Below are 21451 nucleotides of genomic sequence, written 5' to 3'. Positions count from 1 at the left end.
TGTGAATACTACCACGAACACTCGTATATTTTAACGAAACATGTATAGTATAATTTCATTAACTAGAAATTTGTGAGACGACCTGAAATTATGGAAATAAATTGAATATTTTGAGGGTACCTAAATGAAAAACCCCGCCAACTATTCCCGAAATTGTTTGGTGTACGGAAATGTCCGAGTGAATTATAAGACCTCAGTTGGATAAGGTAGTATTTCGATAATTACGCGACGTAAATTATTTTATAATTAAAACAAAATTTAATAATAAGTTGATGAATAATAAACGCATCCCTTATTGTGCTATTCGTTTCCCATCACTTAAAGAAATAAGAATGATACTCTTTAATGATAATAGTAACGTCCGTTTCATTAGAAGATTGCAAGAAGAAGAATATACATTTACGGGTGATACATTTGCAGCAGTAGATGAGGATTAAAATAAGCTTTAATACTTTTACTCTCCTTACCTCCCTACTTTGTTCAATATTACTTAAGTTATTTGTATTGTACTTAAGAAGGGATTATGAAGCCTGGAATTATCCCATGAGTATTTTAGCTACTAGTCTTATTGCGAAATCTCTGACAAAACACGGGATCCGCGGATCGATTCATAGGTAGCCTCCTCTCTACCAATTCACAGCAAAATTCAATCCACAGCATGATCAGATCTACATTCACAAAACCAAAAATAGGAAAGAGAAGATTAAATGTTGGAAAGACAATGGACTATAAAAATTTATGATCTAACTGTGAAGGAAATTCAGCACAGGATTGAAAATTTCAATTAAAAAATTGTTCAAGGCTTCCTTGAATCAGCAGAAGCTCATCCTACTAACAATCTCTAGAAAGATTTGACTTTTTATACCCAGGATAGAAGCATATCAATGATTCATCAATGATTTTTCGTTAATCAGCTTAAATTTATGCCGTAAAAGAACGAACGTTTTCCTCAGGAAATCAGAAAGCCGTTTGAAAAGGTAGGTATTTGTTTCCTTAAAAAAAAACAGACACGTCCTGTCCTGAAATTTTTTGAATGTGGAAATGTTCAGCTGAATTTTAAACCGTTCAGTCACACTTCTACTGGTGATAAAAGATGTAATTGTTCTTACGTATCGTTAGAAACATTTTTTCAGTGATGCATCGAAGCAATATAAGATTTCAATAAAAAGATTGTAAAATCATTGGTTAAAATAGTTCTTTAAATTTATTTAAATTTAAAGTTAATTTATATTTATGTCAAATAAATATTTTTATATATTGATTTTATAAATTTTGGGTTTTACATCGATTTATTTTGATTTTGTATTGAATATTAATTTAATGTGGTGAAGTTTGTTATTACATTACTAATTTGATATTGTTTGTTAGCATTTAAAGTTCAAGTTTTGCACGGTTCAGCAGTGATTTAAATCTAAAATGAAATTCCTTCGAATAATATTCATTGTATTACATTTTTTTCTGTTTGTAAAAATAGGATCTTCGGCTTTAAAGGAGCTAATAAATAATCAAACGTTAATTGTATCAACACTTTTTTATATAAATTTCGTTTAAAATTCTTATGTTTAATATTATAAAACAATTAATTTTCTTCATTCTATATATTAATAAATTTCACTCCTCTGAAGATTATAGGTTAACGTAAATTTTAAACAAAATAAGATCGTATTTTTCATAAATAAATTTATTGTAAAAATTTATTGAGTAAGTAAACACTAATTTGTCATTAGTGTCAGTTATCAACATAGTATAGTATTGGAATTTATTTGTACGAAAGGTAGTAAAAGTCCTCTGTGATTAGTTTGAATGCCCTAACAGTATCTTCCCCTTTTGTAATGAAGTAACAGGAAAACAGTTTCATGTTACTAAGGGTCATTTAAATAACTGAGTAGAGTTAGAGAAGAGGTTTCCTTGTCAATTTTAGTCTTAATGACACATGACACTTTTAAAAATACTCTACAACTGTTCTAAAAAGCATATATATATATATATTCATTCGTACGTAAACATACACACACACATGCACATCGTTGAACCACAGCTAATTACGGTACTAATTTTAACCAGTATTAAAATAAATGTGGTACTTTAATTCTCTCTCTACGGTTAATGGCTTAAAACGGTAATGGAAAAGGGGAAAATGTAATAAATTGCGTCTTCTCTTTTTTTGTACAACTTAGGTGAAAACGCAAGGGAGCTTACTTACAAATACGCGCGCGCGCACACGCGCACAAACACACCAACAAACATTTATAATACCAATATTTCGATAAAATTTCTCGAAAATGTACGAAAAGGATTTTTTATCAAATTGTTTTAAAATATCGATAATTAAGCATTTTTCGTTTCAGAAGGTATTATTTTTCATTTATACCTACAAAGTTTACAATCTATTGTTACAAATCTATTTACAAATATTACAATCTACATACAATTTTTTTTTTTATATTAAAAAAAAACTTTTTATAAGTCACTTTTTCTAAACCATTGGAAAATCTACAACGAATATTCATATAATCAGATTTAAAGTAAAGATGTCGGTAGGTGATTTATTTAAAACATGGCAAACTTCTTACGATTGTTGTTAATCGATTAATAACATCTAAAAATCTTGTTATGCTCAATATCACATATATCTTACGGAGAGACCCTTTTAGCAATATTTCGTCGCTTTGTTATAAAATGGATGAAAATAATTTTAATGTAATCTTTTATAAAGTGGATATTATTGCACTAATTCTACTAGATTATTAAGTTACTCTTTCGATAGATAGAAAAGGGCCTGTATTTTCTGCATAAATATAAATTTTAGTTATAGAGATATAACATGTTTATAATATGTATAATTTTAGAAATATAGATTAGAAAAAGAGGTGCCTTAATAGTAATCTGAGGGACATATATAATTCTTTGAGGTTCAACGTCTTTTAACCATCTTAATAAGATTATGTAGTTGGGATGATGATAACGCCAAAAGTTAAATCTAGTTGTACCGAATTTATAGATTAAAAATATAAAAACTGTCATTTTTCGTAGGTGTTGTGGATTAGATGATTATTGATTAAATCGATGCAGTGGACTGAGAGGTGATGTCGCAGATTTTATAATAAAAAAAAAATGTTTTTTTCGTTTCTGCTTTTTCGAACATATGTGATCTTTCAAAAAGTAAAAAAATTATACAACCCATATAATAAAAGGACATACCCCAATGAAAATGGAAAAATCAACGAAATAAATGCACAGATGTGATAAAGGAAAAGAATGAACATGTTAGAAAATTTAGAAATCTTTAAATTAAAAAGGATCAATAAAACGATCATTAATGAATAGAACAGTAATCAAGCGGATGTCCTTTTCAAGAACTTCAATTTATTGAAAGCAGGAAATAGATAAAGAAAATTAAACCTAAGTAAAACCATTAATAACAAATAAAAAAGAAGACCAGCTAAGGCATGATGTGAAGTAAAGGGAGGGGCCTTGACTAAATGCTATTTAAATATAACAGAAATTTCAAGTACTAGTACAATAAGTTTTGACGATGGAGTGATTCCGAAACACGTCTACATATAACAAAAGAATGAAGCTAAAAAAGGTAAGGTACTAAACATACAAAAAAAATTTTAAAATATCGAAAAAATTTAATATTTTTGGATAATTAAAAACCACATATATGATCACTCCAAAAAATAAAAAACATTTTTTTACGATAAAGCAGAACTTAATGTTATGAGCTTTATTAATAAGTCATTTTGCCTTGGCTGCTAAAGTCAAATTTGTTGTAAAATATTGACAACTTTCATTGTTGGATTAAAGAGCAGGAAATTTTCTTATTAGGTTTCTTAGATCCCTTCAACTATTCATTACTAAGGTTAAATTCTCCCAGTTTTATTACACAGGGTTTAATAAACAGGGTTCATCGATCTCTGTGTCAAATCTCTTTCTCATTTGCTTTTTTGTTTGACATGACTAATTCAGTAAGTACAATTCCAGTTAACAAAACGTGTTTTTGCCGAATTTTATCGCATATTCATCTCTCTTTCACCAAACTTTACGGGTATCACCGTTTCATTCTCAAATAATATGTTTATTTATATCATAATTTTATTGTAGAATAGTTATGAACAAAAAATGCCATCCTTAAATACAACTAGCACACGAGATACAACTAGCAAAGACTAGCAAAGATTAATCTGCCTCATTCAGTTACAAAAATTGGAATTCTGATAACATATTAAATAATCAGTTACAAGAAAATGAGCGTACAAACCAATTCCAAATATAAAGTTTAATAATTCGAAATACGAGTATATTGAAAAATAGGGCGGATCAAATGAGATTTCAGTTAGGATAACAATCGAGAATCAAATTACTTACTAGGCAGTTATTAGTGTGTAATTTTATATTTTGGGGGGATGTAACGTCGTGTTGAATGAAAAAGTAGTCAAATAAGTGCACTATTATTTTTTTTTCAAAATTTTTGAGGATAAAATTAATGAAATAAAATTATATTCCTAATTTTTTATTTTGGAAATTATTTAACGTCAAATTTATTGGCAGTGATACGTTGCTATTTTACGATTATTAATCTTCAATCTCTTCTTTTTTTTTACGTACTACTGACATTTGTATCAAACGGATGCGCACTTGTACCACGTGTCCGTATTGTCTTCATGTTGCAACCGTTGTTCGTATCATTATGGCTAAATAAATAGGAATAGTATATTTTGGTAAAACAAGTAATATGGTTTGTGGTGAGCAGTAGATACTAATAGAAATACGCGGTATTTTTGTTAACATTTTAATCTTTCATCTTCGCCGGGCTGGGATAATCAGTTGCTTTTTACTGCTACTTTACCTGGAATTCCATCTTTTAAAACTTTTAGATTTAGTTTCCATTTTTGAAATCAAATTGAGTTTCTACCGTTCCCCAATCTATACGAGATCTGTTCATAAAATAACCGAACATTTTTAATTATGCGCCAATGTAGATATTTAGTGACGTACGGTTGGCAGCATTGCGTTCAGCATAACCTTCTCTGTAACTACATGTTCTTGGGTTGTTATTATCTCGTTTAGTTTTCGTGTTACTGTTATTTGAGTGCAGCGTTTTTCGGTGTTAGTTCCGATTTTTGTAATGTGGGCTTTTCAGGAGCAACGATAGAACGTAAAATTTTGCGTGAAACTGGGAAAACTTTCATATAAATGTTTCAACTTTTGAAACAAGCTTATGGAGATGATGCTGTGGGTCGTACGCAATGTTACAAATGGTTTTAACGATTTAAAAGTGGTCGTCAGTCGATTAAAAATGACCCTTGATCAGGTAGGCCTTCGACTTCTACTGATGACACCCAGGTTCAGAAAATCGACAATCTGGCGCGTGCAAATCTCCGATTGACTGTCAGAGAACTTGCAGAAGAGTTTAGCATCTAAATTGGATCATGCCATGACATTTTGACTGAAAAACTGAACTTGCATCAAGTTGCAGCAAAATTTGTTGCTTGTTTGATGACCGAACGAATGGACTTTTGTCGGCAACTTCTTGAACAAGCCGATGACGATGAAACGATCATGCAAAGGATCGTAACAGAAGACGAAAGCCGGGTTTACGGCTACGACATCGAGGCAAAAGTTCAGTCCTCAATGGAACGGCAAAGGATCTGTACGCCCCTAGAAAGTACATCAGTACCTTCCTTCTCGACAACGGACGACAACGCGTCCGCACACTCAGCTTTGTCAATTCATCAATTTTGTGCCAAAAATCAGCTGATTGCCCTCCCTCAGCCTTCCTACTCGCAAGACTTGTGATTTTTTCTTGTTTCGGAAATTAAAATCGGTGATGAAAGGACGCCGTTTTGAGACTATTGACATTAAAGGAAATTTGTCACGGACCTTAAAGGACATTTCAAACGAAACTATCCAGGACTGCTTTGCGAAGTGGAAACACCGCTGGGAAATAGGGGAGGGGAGTACTTTGAAGGGTTCAAAGACCAATACTCTGTACAATTTATAATAAAGATTAAAAAAAAATGAAGTTCGGTTATTTTCTGAACAGACCTGTTATATTATAGATAACTTTTTTTTTACCTTTCATAAACTTCTATCAAATCAAAGAATTGAACCAAAAGTTTTTACGTATATACTACCATTAAATTCCTTATTTAATAGTACACCTGTATTGCTTTTTTTTTGTGTATACGTTAATGAAAGAAAAAGAAGTAATGAATATTCTAAAGAACTATTCTTATATTTGAAAAGGAAGACAGTAGATTTGTTTTAAAATTGCAAATTGTGATTTTTTATAGTTAATTATACGTAATCATATACGCTCTTGACAGTTGTACTTCATTAACTGACTTTCTTTTTTTACAATTTATATACATTTATATATACATATGCATAAAGCATATATTGCCGTTAAGTGTATAATAATGAATAAAACATTAGCTTTTAACATTAGAGTACCTCACAATTAATGGAAATTTACTTTGATATTTTTTCGGTTACGTTATATCTTTGTTAATTTTTCTCTAAATCGATCCTTTATTTTTTATTCTGATATTAAAAACTAAAGTAGATCTATTTTTTAAATTTATTTTTGGAGACGTATTTATCTCATTTTGTTATTATTCTGTAGCTTTAATTTTATTTTTTATTTTAAATATTCTTTTACAACTAGAAATTAATGTGTAAAATAATAAATTTGATTAATTGTATTTCTGTATTAATTTATTTATGTTACCTCTTTGAATTAAAAACGATATGTAATAGAAAAGGAGAATATATAAAGCAAGTTGAGTATAAATTTAATTTTGCTACGAATTCTACGCGAGGTAACATTTATGAATAATATTACACACCAGCCCAATTTAAGTTCCCCTATCGATAATGCTGATTAAGTTTGAAAATTTATAAATATATCACATAACTTGTATAATTTAGAATAAAATCAGCACTCTTTGAAATAGAAAGTTAACTTGATTTTCCTTTTAATGATTATATATTATTTTATTTAACTTGTTTATTTTTTGAGATTATCATATTTATAGAAAAAAAAAATTAGAAAAAGGCTGTTTTTCCTATTACGTATTTAAAAAAAAGACTGCGTGTAGTATATTGTAATAACTGTAATTGCACAGATGTTCTGTTCATTATATTTTATATATAACAATAATTTTAAGTAGGGATAAAACAGGAAGAAGGGGAAGATCGGCGGATTAATCTATTGTTCTTTTTTATTCACAAACATTAGAAAAACGGAAGATAGAAAATATAGGCTAAGGGTTTTTGAAACATTTTTGTGAGCACCTGGTAGTTAATATTGTTAGTAGCATTTATAGACCTCTAGGCATTATATCGTTCACAGGGAACTGTATAATGTTTGAAAAGTATTCAACCGGAATTGAATTTTCTGTGTTAGATGGATCGAATTCTTTTTTGTATATCCCTCAATATATATATATAGTTGCCATTTATATAATCTTTTTATAAAATATATATATATATATATATATATATATATAGCCATAATATATTGTTATCAAACAGCTGTCGATTATACGTTAAAGAATTAAAATCTGCTGTTCAAATATTAAAGAAATTTCAATATTTATTTTAGCTTTAATCTTAGTGAAGTAATTCTATAAATTGGGGTGGGGAATTGACCCAAGGTCGACATAGAATCTACTGTGATGAAATAATTTTTGTTATGATTATTAACCTACTTTTAAGTAAAATATTCAATCAGTTATTTTGAAGGGAATGTCATTGAATAACATTGTTTTTTAATTACACTCTAAAATTTAAAGTTTAAAAAAATTATATTAATATAGTTATATATGAATTTAAGTACTACGTACTTAACATTTTAAACGTTTATAGTTAATACAAGTTAATAATTTATGAATTTGATCGAATAATGGAAGAAGAGTTATGAAAATAATTTTTTAACAATATTTGTGATCGTATTGATTTTTTAAAGCATTAATGCATACATATCTTATAAAAAATAATCATCTAGCACCAGCTGCATAAAATATTCTGCTTTATGGACAGTAAAATATGTTAGTCAATACAGTGTGATTCAGGAGAAAATAGAAATAATTTGGGAACTCATTCTAGAGCTAGAAGTAAGGAAAAAGGTTCGTACATGTTTGTTTGGCGGGTGAGATGGCGTATAAGCCGCGCGTACTCTTAGTTGTCTCCATCCAGTAAAAGAGTTCTGATCTGCCGACAGGAATACAGTGAGCAAACCTTCATTTACAATCATAGTTAAGAACACTCGGCTCCATAATGCGCCTTCGCCAAAGTTTCTTATGTATTATACCCTAATGTATTACACTTCAGTAGCTAATCATAAATCTACTTCAGTAAAACAAAGCTTGTCTTTGATCTTGTCTTAATTATGTATAGTTTTAGTTCTATATTTAGCTATATGGTTGTGGATAGTGATATTAATTTATGATTATTTTAATTCCTAAGAATCATTACCACATGCCCAACGTACACAATTAACAACACTATACCTAAATCAAACGTATTAAACAAAACATACGCTATAAATTTTCTCATAAATTTTAACTCAATTGATGTCAATAGAATCTAATCTCTCACCGAAATAATAAAAAAAAAAATCATTACGAAATATTATGATCATGATGCTAATAGTAATGTAAAATATTAGCTTATTAAAAAACCAAGACGAACCATAATTCCAAAATTAATCAGATTATAAATTCCAAATTGGTTTCATAAATAATTTTTACTAGATTCACTAAAACAACACATTACCTAACTTTCTTTCCAATTTACACCATTTCTTCAACTCCGCTCAGTATGTCCTCCTCTTCGTTAACATTGTCGTAACTGAAATCAGTTTAATGTAATTTTACAATAAAACGCTCAGAAATTTCGTCTGAGATCGGCTCAGGTTTTAAATAATTTTTCTCAGAATTTTCCATAGTTTTGCAAACTGCCTTTCAGAAGTTTATATTTATTTCTCTTTATGTTTTTCTTTTGCCAGTTCTATTGTGTCTTCTAAATTGAATATTACATTCTTTTGGGGAATGTAATTTTTAACACAAACCCAGACATTCTCGATAACATTTAAGTCGGAATGATAAAGTGGTAATCCGACAACAGTATGTCTTTTTTAGCAAATAAAAAATCTATTCTGTACTTTTTAAATCGCGGTTTATGTAGTTTTATCACTTTATACAATTCAGGTTTAAATATTTCATGTGAAAATGGTATGTTGTTTTTAATGAGGTAGTCGATCATGTCTTGTTTCTTTTTTAATTCGAATTAGGAGCTGGATTTATACACACACACACACATATATATATATATAAATTTAATAATTGGATGATTTTCTTCTCTGTACCGAGTTATGGAGCGCAGATAATCCAACCTTTTATTTCTTACATCATTCTCGATCAAAGTTTATCTGTTGTTTTGTACTTTTTTTCCACCGGAAGCCTAGATTTTTCATGAGTACATAGTTTCTTATTTTTTTGACCTGAAAAATTAAATAAAGCAGGTCCAAGAACTGTATTTCCCGTATTTTTCATGATATCCTTCATAAAACAGAAAAATTCATTGACGAAAAACACGTTTTATTAGGTTTGAAATACAATAACTTGGTTAAATGACTAATTTTTTATGACTTTTTCCATGCTCCCTTCAAACGTTACTCTTACCAATGACAAAAGTTTCCTCAGAGAGCGGCGTTCTCTCTACCGTAAGTGAAACACATTCACCGTCCTCCGAATAAAACCTCTGTGGAAATAGTCCGTTTTTAACTTCTTCCTTATCCTTTTTTTTACGAAGAGTATTGAATTCACTTCCACTGGTTTCGTGTTCTTGTTGCTTTGGTAAAGGGATGAAACCAATACACCGGTCGCTTTAGAAACACGAGTTTGGATTTGTTTAAAATTTTTTGCTTGTCCTTCTTGGGGGCTCTTCCAAATTTCTTTCACCATAGTCCCCCAAATATTTTTAATTTTTTTATCGACTTTTTCAAGAAAAGTACGGTACTATTTTCGGTGTTGATTGGGGGGGGGGGGGATGAAATTAAATTTTCTTTACGTTTTTAGGAATGAGGAGTATATTTATTTAATTTCTTAATTTAAAGGGATAACTTAAATAGGATAACTTAATTTAAAGGGTTAGGAGTAAGAAATTTCCTTATATATAGATCTAAAAATAAAATTTCTCTTTCGGAAATCTCCAAAACCACTTGCTCAATTTCATTTAAATATATACGCTGTAGTACTGTATCTGAAGTTGTGCATGTGAAAGTGTTATGAAGATTGGTCGAGTTGTTCTTCAGTTACGCTCAATTTAATAATGACAACAGACAATATATTCTCAATTTGAGGTTATATTGACTTAGTTTTACGCGCTCATGGAGTGAGTCACAGTAGTAAGTGGGTTTAAAGTTGATGCTTGTGTGTAGGGTCTTCTCGTTATTTTTTATTATTTCATCAAATTACGGTTATAATAATATAATTTTCTTATAAACAGAGAATATATTTTATATTAAATTTAAAAAAATTATAACTCTTAGTTTTCTCATTTAATTTATGTTTTGTATATTTCTTGCCCAAAATAATTATATAAAATAAAATAAAAAATTCGGTCTTCTTGTGAAGTGTGAAAGAGTTTTTACTTTTCTTCCTTTGCTTCCTTTACTTCTTCTCTGTTCTTCCTTTACTTTCTTTCTTTCTTTTTTATGTTTAGCCTTCGGCAATTATCGTTCAGATAATATTTCAGAAGATGATTGAGGATGATATGTATGAGTGTAAATGAAGTGTAGTCTTGTACAGTCTCAGTTCGACCATTCCTGAGATGTGTGGTTTATTGAAACCCAACCACCAAAGAACACCGGTATCCACGATCTAGTAATTCTTTCTTTGCTTGTCCTGACTATTAAATCCTCTTTGTTTTTTTACATGATTAGAAATTTACTTACGTTCATATATATATCGTGAGTTATGCATAATCAATACTTAAGTAAAAACTACTGAAGATAAATTGATGAAAATTTTTATACACGTTTTTCTTCAGGAGTACTAAGAAAGAATATTCTCAGGGCAATAAGAAAGAATATTTTGAAATTCTGAGTTTAAAGGGTTAAAATGGGATAACAATGAAATATACTATTTTCTAAATTTGTCGATAACAAATAAAGATATCAACTTGATTTCTGGTGTGTGTATAATCATGTGAATAACTAATCCTTGTCTCACGAAACCGTGTAGCAGATATAAATATTAATTCAATATGTATTAATAATATCTTAGTAGTTTAGGTTGAGTCATTCTGTCACTCTCACGCAAGTACAATTATTGTTTTATGCGTAAAATAGTGTATTGTAAGCTATCACTTGTCCGGCTCTGTGGCATGCCGAGATAAGGAACTGAAATTTTGTTGAGTCTGTTATTTATGTTTAATAACGATAACATCATTTGTAATGCTTCACAAAATTATTCAGTTCAGTGAATCTGTGTTATTGTGTTACTCTGTACGGTATGATACAGTTTTATATTTCATTTTTTTAACAGTTTTATTCAGTTTTATTTTCATTAATTTTAATTTGCCCTTTGTTTTTATGCCAATTGAGTTATAACAATGAGCGATTTTGTCGTGAAGAATAAACCGGGAAAACCCTTAAGTAGCTCCGAAAAAAAGCAACGTATATATAATTTTATAACAAGATAAGCCTGAAACTGCAGTCAGAAATAGAGCAAGTAGTGTAGCAAGCGTTAGCGAAAGAACAATTTTTAATCTAAGAAAAAAATACAAATTGATTATAAACATGTTAACCCTAAAAAAAACCGTCGAAAGTGTGTGAAAACGATTGAAAATTTGGACGATTTTTATTAAATCCGCTATCAGAAAAATGCCATGATTACCGATTCTGGACTGCCCGAATTTTTTTAGAAGTACTTTACATTGTGCTTTAAAAACATTGAATTTTTGTTTCATGTCAAAAAATAGTAATTCTTTATTTGACTGAACGCGAAGTTATTATTTCATGGCGCAGGGAATATTAAGAGAAATTAAGCGATTTCGTGAAGAGGGTAAGACAATTTATTATATAGATGAAACTTTTGTCAATGCGGTTCATGTATAGGAAAAGATATAGGGGGAAAAAAAAGTAAAGAGCGCAAAAGATGCTATTGTGAAAGGTTTGTCAACTGGGGTGAAAACCCTGGCTGGAAAAGGTAAACAATTAATAGTAACGCACGTAGGAAGTGAGAATTGTTTTTTGAACGATGCTTTATGGTTATTTGAATTCGGATCTTTGCAAGAGTATCACGATGAAATGAATGGTGACAGTTTTAATGTGGTTTAAAAAAAATTGTCGAAATTATTGCTGAAGGATCCGTCATAGTAATTGAGTCGTACCATTGCCTGAAAACTGAAAAAAATTCCAAACGCTTCTACCCGAAAATGGGAAATTGCCGAATGGTTAAAATTGAAGAAAATCGAGTACATCAAAGACATGTTAAAAATAGAACTTATAAGATTAGTAAAATCAGTTAAACAAAAATATATTCATTATAAATTAGATAAAATAGCAAAATGAGAAAACTTGTCTCGTGTTTTGTCTACATGAGACAGAACACAATTGTCTTGGGAGTTATAGCACAACATTTAAGTTAAGTGATGTAAAAAATCTACTGATAGAAGGTGTTAATAGAATAGATGCGAGGCTTGCAAAAATTCTATTCAACACATAATTAAAGAATAAAAAAGCATGGGAAGCTTACAGTTAGTGTGAAAATATTATTGAAGATATTGTGATAAACTTGGTTGATATTGTGGTACTTGACAAGAGATATTGTGATATACTTGGCATTTATAGACCTAGAAAAGGCATTCGATAACGTACACTGGAATAATATGTTCAGCATTTTAAAAAAAATTAGAGTTCAAATAGAAGAGCTATTGCTAATATTTAAAGAAATCAAACAACAGTAATAATTGAAGAACATAAGAAAGAAGCCGTAATAAGAAAGGGAATCCGACAAGGATGATCCCTATCCCCGTTACTTTTTAATGTTTACGTAGAACTAATGTTGTTAATGATGTTACAGAACAATTTAGATCCGGAGTAACAGTACAAGGTGAAAAGATAAAGATGCTACGATTTGCTGATGATATAGTAATTCTAGCTGAGAGTAAAAAGGATTTAGAAGAAACAATGAACGGCATGGATGAAGTCTTACGCAAGAACTACCGAATGAAAATAAACAAGAACAAAACGAAAGTAATGAAATGTAGTAGAAATACACTATGGACCACTGAATATAAAAGTAGGAAGAGAAAAGATTATGGAGATAGAAGAATTTTCCTATTTGGGAAGTAGAATTACTAAAGATGGACGAAGCAGGAGCGATATAAAATGCCGAATTGCACAGGAGAAACGAGCCTTCAGTCAGAAATATAATTTGTTTAGATTCAAAATTAATTTTCAGTCAGGAAAACATTTATGAAAGTATGTGTTTGGAGCGTAGCTTTATATGGAAGTGAAACATGGACGATCGGAGTATCTGAGAAGAAAAGATTAGAAGATTTTGAAATGTGGTGCTATGGGAGAATGTTAAAAATCAGATGGTGGATATAGTGACAAATGAATAGATGTTGCGGCAAATCGATGAAGAAAGGAGCATTTCGAAAAATATAATTAAAAGAAGAAACACACTTATAGGCCACATATTAAGGCATGCTGGAATAATCGCTTTAGTATCGGAGGGACAGGTAGAAAGAAAAAATTGTGCAGGCAGACAACGTTTGGAATATGTAAAACAAATCGTTAGGGATGTAGGATGTAAATCCAAAAAAAAATTGTGATAAATTTTTTTTCTCTATTACCTAATGAAATTTTAATGTAGCGGTAACGTACTTTGTTAATTTTTTTTATTTTTATGTAAAATATTGTATATCATTTTATCACAATTATCTAGTTTTTGTATTGCAGGTACGTTTACTTCAATTTTATGTTACAAGTAAAGATGAGTGTTTTTTCTTGGATGGATTGCGCTAAATTAAATTAAAATCATCATACTGTTATATCTTGGTTTTCTTCACGGTTTTGAGGATAAATTTTAAAACCAGTCTCTAGATTTTTTTAATTCGACCTTGAATGAGGTGAGAAAGGTAAAACAAATTTGAACAGAGATTGAATATTTTCCCCATTTTCGACTATACTAACGAGATATTCACTAGATTTGGGCTTTCAGATAAATATCTAAAAACAATTTTCGGGTTTTTTGGAATTTCGATTTTTTAAGGAGTTCGGCGGTGTACAGCGCTGCGCGGTGGCTGAACCTACACAGCCACTGCCACTGTTACTGTATGTGCAACCCGACTGGCTGCACCTGCCTCCGGTTACTTGACTAAAAAGTTTAAAATAATAAAAACATTTGACCGCGATGAAATTCACAATTTATTAATTAAACTATTTTAAAATCAATTTATCATGTTTTAAATAGTATTTACTTTTCTTAAAATATTATTTTAAATAATTTTTTATACATTTATTTTTTCAGTCTCAGATCCTGGAGCGAGTTAAATCGGACAGAGTGGCGGTGACAAAACCGGAAGAGGACCGCAGAAGGCGGACCATAATTGTTGAAAAGAAGAACGGATCGTATGGTTTCACACTACAGGTATTTATGATTCTTTCTTATTGTATAATTTAATATTGTTTTATTATTGCTTTATATATTGAGAAAATTAATTTTCTGACAAAGGTTTATAACTTAATTACGATTAGATTTAATTTTGAAACTTTCAATTTGTTTTGTATTATTTATATTTTGTGGTTATGCGTATACGTCTAGTTAAAACAAAAAACTGTGCTGAAGTAAATTCATTAATGGTATTACAAACCGTGTACAGCCCGCAGGTTTTAATCCTGTTAATATGAAAAGTCAGTACTTAATTTTAACTTATGCGGGTTTGTACGAGTAAAACACCCTCATGATTTGAATAACAATGAAGCTCCCGTAAAAGTATGTATATAAATATATATATATATATATATACATGTTTATTTAAAAAAAAAAAATATATATATATATATATATATTTATATATATATATATATATATATATATATATATATATATATATATATATATATAGATATTTACCGTACAAATATGGGTTGAGAGAATAACTACCATCGTCAATGATTAGAAATTAAATTGGTTTGCTTGTTGGTATAATGTATTTATTTTAATTTGTTCAATTAATTTAGTATTCTTATTATTTATTTAGGGAAATGAACCACATCCACCCCTTAATAATGTATAAGTTTTCTGTCTGAGGATAGTTCAAATCCTACCAAAATTATTTTCAGGGAGGTTAGTGTTTTAAGTGTGAAAGGCCAAGAATTAAGGGACTAAGCCGGTTCCTTTCTACATCAAAGGTGTACTATCGGATAATGGTTGCTAATTAAGTGTAGCACAATTAATATCGTACAGTAACATATGTTAAATTGATAAATTTGTTATTAGTTGCCATACGCAAACGTCTGTCGACCTGACTTGATCATTCATTGTTCCCTAAAATATTTATCAGTTATTCCCAATTTGAAACATACAGAGCATATTAAAGAAAGGAGTGAAATGGTTTTCCGTTGCCTTTTTCATTGAGCTAGATATATTGTTGTTTATTAGCATCCCTTTCTTATCCCATTCTAAAAGGGAGAACTTTATTCTGATTGTTGAAGCTTAATAAACACAGAAAGCAACGTTCTTAAATCTTAGATGGATTATAGTAGTCTTACCATAAGAAAGACCGGAACATATAGAACAACAAATTTATGTAACTTTTTCTATGAGGAACAGTAACATCTCCAGTGTATAAGGAAATTGATGAATATTCGATTTGATACAAGTAAAATACAGTAAGTCTTGCAGCCAACTTCTTAACACATGATTTTTACCATTCTTCATCTTTTTTTGGATTTGCCTCATATTTTACTTTCGTTTAGCGTTTATGGATTTTACCCTCTTTGTTTATTTTAGTCATTAATTTTTAGATTGATTTGGTGCTATTTTGCTTGGCTAATCGTTTTATGTAATTCGGTGGTTTCCAGATACTATATCGTGTTTTTGGTAGTTGGGTTTCAAAAAACCACACGTCTCCAGGAATGGTCGACCTTAGACTGTACAAGACTACACTTAATTTACATTCATACATATCATCCTCTGAAGTAATACCTTACGGTAGTTCCGGAGGCTAAACAGAAAGAGAGAGAGAGAGAGAGAGAGATCTAGTGCAGCTTTCTTAATCTGGGAGCACTAGATAGCTGCGTCCCTTGTTTTCCGCTTAGATCTTATAATATTTTTATAAGAAAGATGTTAAATCTTTGTTTTCCGCTTAGATTTTATACTACTTTGTTACCTAAATTTGTATATCGGAGTGGTGCAGATGCAAGCATTAAGTCCTTCGTACTGGAGAACGATTCGGTTGAACCAGTTATATTTCAACGATAACAACTCTTTGATACTTTCCTTAATCACCATTCTGTTGTTAGATTCTAATTAACAACATGTATGTTAGTGTGGTAATCCGTAGATGTAAGAAAATATACATACACTCATACGAACAAGGGATATTTGAAAACCTCCGTATATGAATTAATAAAATAAAACAAATTACCGATTCACTAATCGTAAATGTTTTGAACACAGTATAATTAACCAATCTTTTCATCTTTTCACCACATTCTCCGACTAAGTATATTTTCCAGTTCATTGTAATTTTACTGTATAAAAAAAACATTTCTTTGTTTAATTTCTTCATGTATTTGATATTAGCAATATTATTTTTACATGAAGATCTTTCTTCTTATTTTTATCATCCTATTTCCGTCTAAGTTTTATAATCTTTACCTAAATAAGTAACATTCTACTTTTGACGCTCCATTTTCTATTTTTGTACATTAATGTTTATTAGTTTTCTCCTTTCCTGTCATTTTTATTTTTTTATTATTTTCTTTAAATGTAATGCCTATTGCTGTTTATTATTATTTTTTAAATCTATTTTATGCAACTATTTTTCAACAAAAGTAATAGTAAACTAATTGTTACTAAAAAATAATTATAAATAATATGTATCATTATTTAAACATAATATAACTAGAAATATTTAATAGGTACAATTCTAAGTATTGGTGTGTTGGTTACAACCTATATAAACTAATAATTTTAATTTTAATTCTGTTTGACATAAAATTATTAATCTAAAGATTATCTTTCAGCGCGTTCGCTTAAGATTTATGTTACCGTTCTCGCTAAAAGATTTATTAAAACTAAACAATTCTAAGCTGATTAGAATTTTTATCTACTGGTTTTATTTTTTTAATGCTTTTATTTACAGTCGCATCAACAATTGCAGTCATTAGCGACTAAAATAACACTACATGATCATAAATAACAAGAATAAACAATAAAGAAACAGGAACAATAAAGAATAAATAAACACAATAAACAACAAACAAACTAAAAAACATAAATCACACAAAAACCACTAAATTGTATTCTTCATTCCACTGTAGGAAAGGAATCGCACAGACTGTTTTTTATTATTATTAATTGAAAAATAATGAATATTGTATATAGATATAATACATACCTAGCATCCCCATAGCGGTGAAGGGATGTTTAGCAGGTCAGGGCTTTGCCCCCTGGACCATTCTGTTTTCATTAAATTCATGTTTGTGAGAATAATACTGATAAATAAAAATTGAAGCCTGTTCAATTTATAAAAACAATTTATACTATCCACATACGCGAGCTTTATAAAACAATTTATAAAGCTCGCTTAAATACGCGAGCGAAGCCGCGAAATACGTAATCAGAATTACAAAAGTAAATTACCATCACATTGTTAACAAATCTCATAAAGATTGATTCAATAACGGTAACATGAAACGACAAATATGTAAAAACAATTTACGTTCTCTTTACTCCCTTAAAATAATAAAATTCAGAAACCCCGAAAATGGTTTTTAGATACTCGTATTTATATGAAGAGTATTTTTCAAGCCCAAATCGAACAAATATTTCGTTTAGTGTAGTTGGAAATGAGGAAAATTTGCAACTATTGTTCGAAATATTTTTACCTTTTTTCTCCTCTTTCAAGTTTTAATTTCAATAAATCTATAAATTGGTTTTTAGATATTCAAATGAAGATTACACATACTAAAAATCAAATTGTTTCTACATCTGTTAGGGAGATTAAAAAAAAAAATCATTGTTACTCCATTTTTAACCCTTTAAATTCGGAATTTCAAAAATCCTTTAATAATATGCATTTACACCGTAAGAAGTATACAAATTTTCATCAATAGTGTTTGCTGAGTCTTGATTATGATAATTCACAATTCTTTTATATACGTATGTATATGTAAGTAATTATATGTATATATATATAAATATATATATTATTTGAACATAGAATTAGAACTAAATAATTTAATTTCATTACTTTTAATCAAGAATGATATTTTTGTAATGAAATTTTTATTTAAAAAATCACAGAAATTATACAGTTGCGTGCGCGCGCGTATGTAATTTATTCCTTTTAATAATGTATTATGTTAAGTTTACATGATACAACAAGAAATAATATTAAATGCATGACTAAGATACCGTGAACGTACAATGTCACTGACAGTAAATTCACTCACTGTAATGTAAAATTACGTATATATACTGTATAGAATAGAGGCTACTTAGCAATTCAGTGTAGCAGAATATTATGATCATATTGCACTTATTTATAATACAGTATGTAGAATTTATAACGCTTTGCTGTTTTGTCTTTTTTATTAAACAAAATATTTTCCCGATTAAGTTTTCATATAATTTTAAATTATTTTACTACGTTAAAGATGTGCAAAATGAGATAATAAGTAAAAAAAAAAAAAAACGTTATTGTGCTTATGCACGCGTTTTATTTACTCGTATATACAGAGGAGAATGACTATAAAGTTCTTTACAATATTTAACACGTAAGCTGTATTGAGTGGTAGGGTAGGTGAAGTAACAACAGAGACAGACGTATGCACAGCACGCGTTTTTAACAGATGTTAGCTAGCCGGTAAAGGGTGGTGAGTTCAGTAAAGTCTACTGTTTACTGGAGTCTGGGAAGGGGACATCGTGCAAACGTGCGCACCTGCTCATCTAATAAGAATAGCTTTTTTTTTATTTATTATAAACTGACTCGACATTCAATAGCTTTAATTTATTATCCGTCTGTATGTCTGTTCTCTCATTCTAACTATGTTTAATAAAATATATTTATTTATTTTATTATGTGAGTTGTATAAAAGAAAGAATTATTTTATCTGCATATTTTAAAAATGATAAATTTTATTTTATTATCTTCGTGGAATAATTTAAATTTAAATAAATGGTTTATTTAAAAAAAAAACATAACGTAAAAAAAAATAATTACACAATAAATATTGTTTAAATGAAAATGATTTTGAATTTTCAAGCACTGAGATTAATATGAACATTAAAAATTTAATTGAGTCACCTCTTTCTATAGTTTCCATGTTCCAAATTTATTATTATTCTATTTATTAATTGTTACTGTTTTCCTGTCTTTGATAATTCTAAATGACGTTTAATGTTGTGGTTATTTTTCATGAAATGCTAACAGCATGTAGTAATCTAAAGATATTTTGCACCAAATTTGTAAATCAGCTAATTTCGAAGTGGAGAGTTCCAATGTTCAAATCCTATTAAAGGCAGTTTATATTTTTATATGAATTTGAATACTAAATCGTGGATACCAATTGTCTTTGGTGGTTGGGTTTCAATTAACCACACATCTCAGAAATGGTCGACCTGAGACTATATAAGACTACACTTCACTTACACTGATGCATATCACCCTCTAAAGTTAATACCTGAACGGTAATTCCCGGAGGCTAAACAGGAAAAGAGAGTGTTATGTGTGCACTGTATAATAATTGTTGATTTCTTAAATGATATTGTAAATGGTTATAAAGTATTGGATATGTAAAAATTACTTATGGTTGTCGATGTTTTTTTGTTTTTTTTTGGCTCGGAAAGTAAGGAATAAGTCCAATTATGAAATAGAAAACGAATATTAGTTTATTTTGAAAGCTGTTTTTTATTGATCCTCTTTTTTTATAATTTAAAAAGTTCTGGAAAATAAAAAGATATATTCTTCGTATAACATGGCTATTAGGAGGTATTCATCATTCTTGCACTAATTATTGTAGCATTTATTTTACAAATGTCTTTATTTTAAGGGGATGGCAATTTATTAATTTAAAAAAGCAGTTATATCCGCAATTAAAACTTTTGAGAGGAAAACCAGATGGTAATTTCTCTTATTTATTCATTTTTATTTTTAACTTATTTACTTACTCCATGGCCTCAAGAATCCGAAAATTAATAGTCGTTTTAATAAAAATCTAAAACCTTTTCCTAAGATGAGCTACTCGGGTCACAATCGCGGTCTCTGCACCCGACTTTCCGTAGATTAAACCTGATATTATCTTCCCAACTTCGTCTTCTTTCTTTTTCCTGTTTAGCCTCCGGGAATTACCGTTCAGGTATTACTTCAGAGGATGAATGAGGATGATATGTATGAGTGTAAATGTTTGATTGACTAAAAAAACTACTGGACCGATTTACACGCGGGGAGAAAGGGAAAAATCGAAAAAGGTAAAAGGGGAGAAGGTAAAAAGGGAAGAAGGGGAAAACGGAAAAAGAAAAAACGGGAACAGGAAATGGAAATGGAAAGACAAAAGGAGAAAAAAGAAAAGGGTAAAGAGGAAGGGAAAAGGTTAAATTTTGCGAAATTCTATATATATATATATGCTCAAATATAGCAATAGCATTGCCGGGTGCTAGTATATATATAAATTAAATATTATTAAATTATTATTAACGAATAATTATGAATTATTAACAAAAATAATAATAATAAAGGTCATTATATTTTCTGTGTATTATTATGATGGAAGGGTAAACAGTAAAATTACAGCTGAATTAGGATCGGCTGATCTCGGATGACGTAATTACCATTTAAATAGGAAAATACACGTGTATGACATTTATTATTAGTAAATAATAAATAATAAAACTTAATAAATATGCATATTATATGAAATAAGTGGTTTTGCAAGGGAAAATCGACAACTACAGTCAAAAGGTAAAATTATCCATTTTTTATTTTATTTTTATGTCACAAAATAAAAGTACAATCTCTAAAGTGATAAAAGACGAATATCATAAAGAGAAAGAAAGTGATAAAAGAGATTATAACCATAATGACTCATATCACAACCACCGACAAGAAATTAACCTTGAAAATTAAAAAACACAATTGCTCTTTAATATAGGATAATTAAAGAACTTGGACAATCGGAGTATCTGAGAAGAAAAGATTA

The 21451-nt window shown here is 29.4% G+C and overlaps 1 protein-coding gene across 5 annotated transcripts in view; it reads left to right on the top strand.

Annotated features, from left to right (window-relative positions):
- Positions 1 to 21451, top strand: part of ssp6 (PDZ domain-containing short spindle 6) — a 390763-nt gene that overhangs the window by 280594 nt on the left and 88718 nt on the right. For all 5 annotated transcript variants that reach the window (XM_075374051.1, XM_075374056.1, XM_075374055.1 and 2 more), the window contains one exon: positions 14553 to 14672. In XM_075374051.1, coding sequence (XP_075230166.1) covers positions 14553 to 14672 — 120 coding nt within the window. The remainder of the gene's footprint in view (positions 1 to 14552; positions 14673 to 21451) is intronic.

Source organism: Lycorma delicatula, chromosome 8 (assembly GCF_047948215.1).
Source record: "Lycorma delicatula isolate Av1 chromosome 8, ASM4794821v1, whole genome shotgun sequence".
Lineage (NCBI taxonomy): Eukaryota > Metazoa > Arthropoda > Insecta > Hemiptera > Fulgoridae > Lycorma > Lycorma delicatula.
Note: the sequence above shows the minus strand (reverse complement) of the source record. Positions and strands in the feature narration are given on the sequence as shown.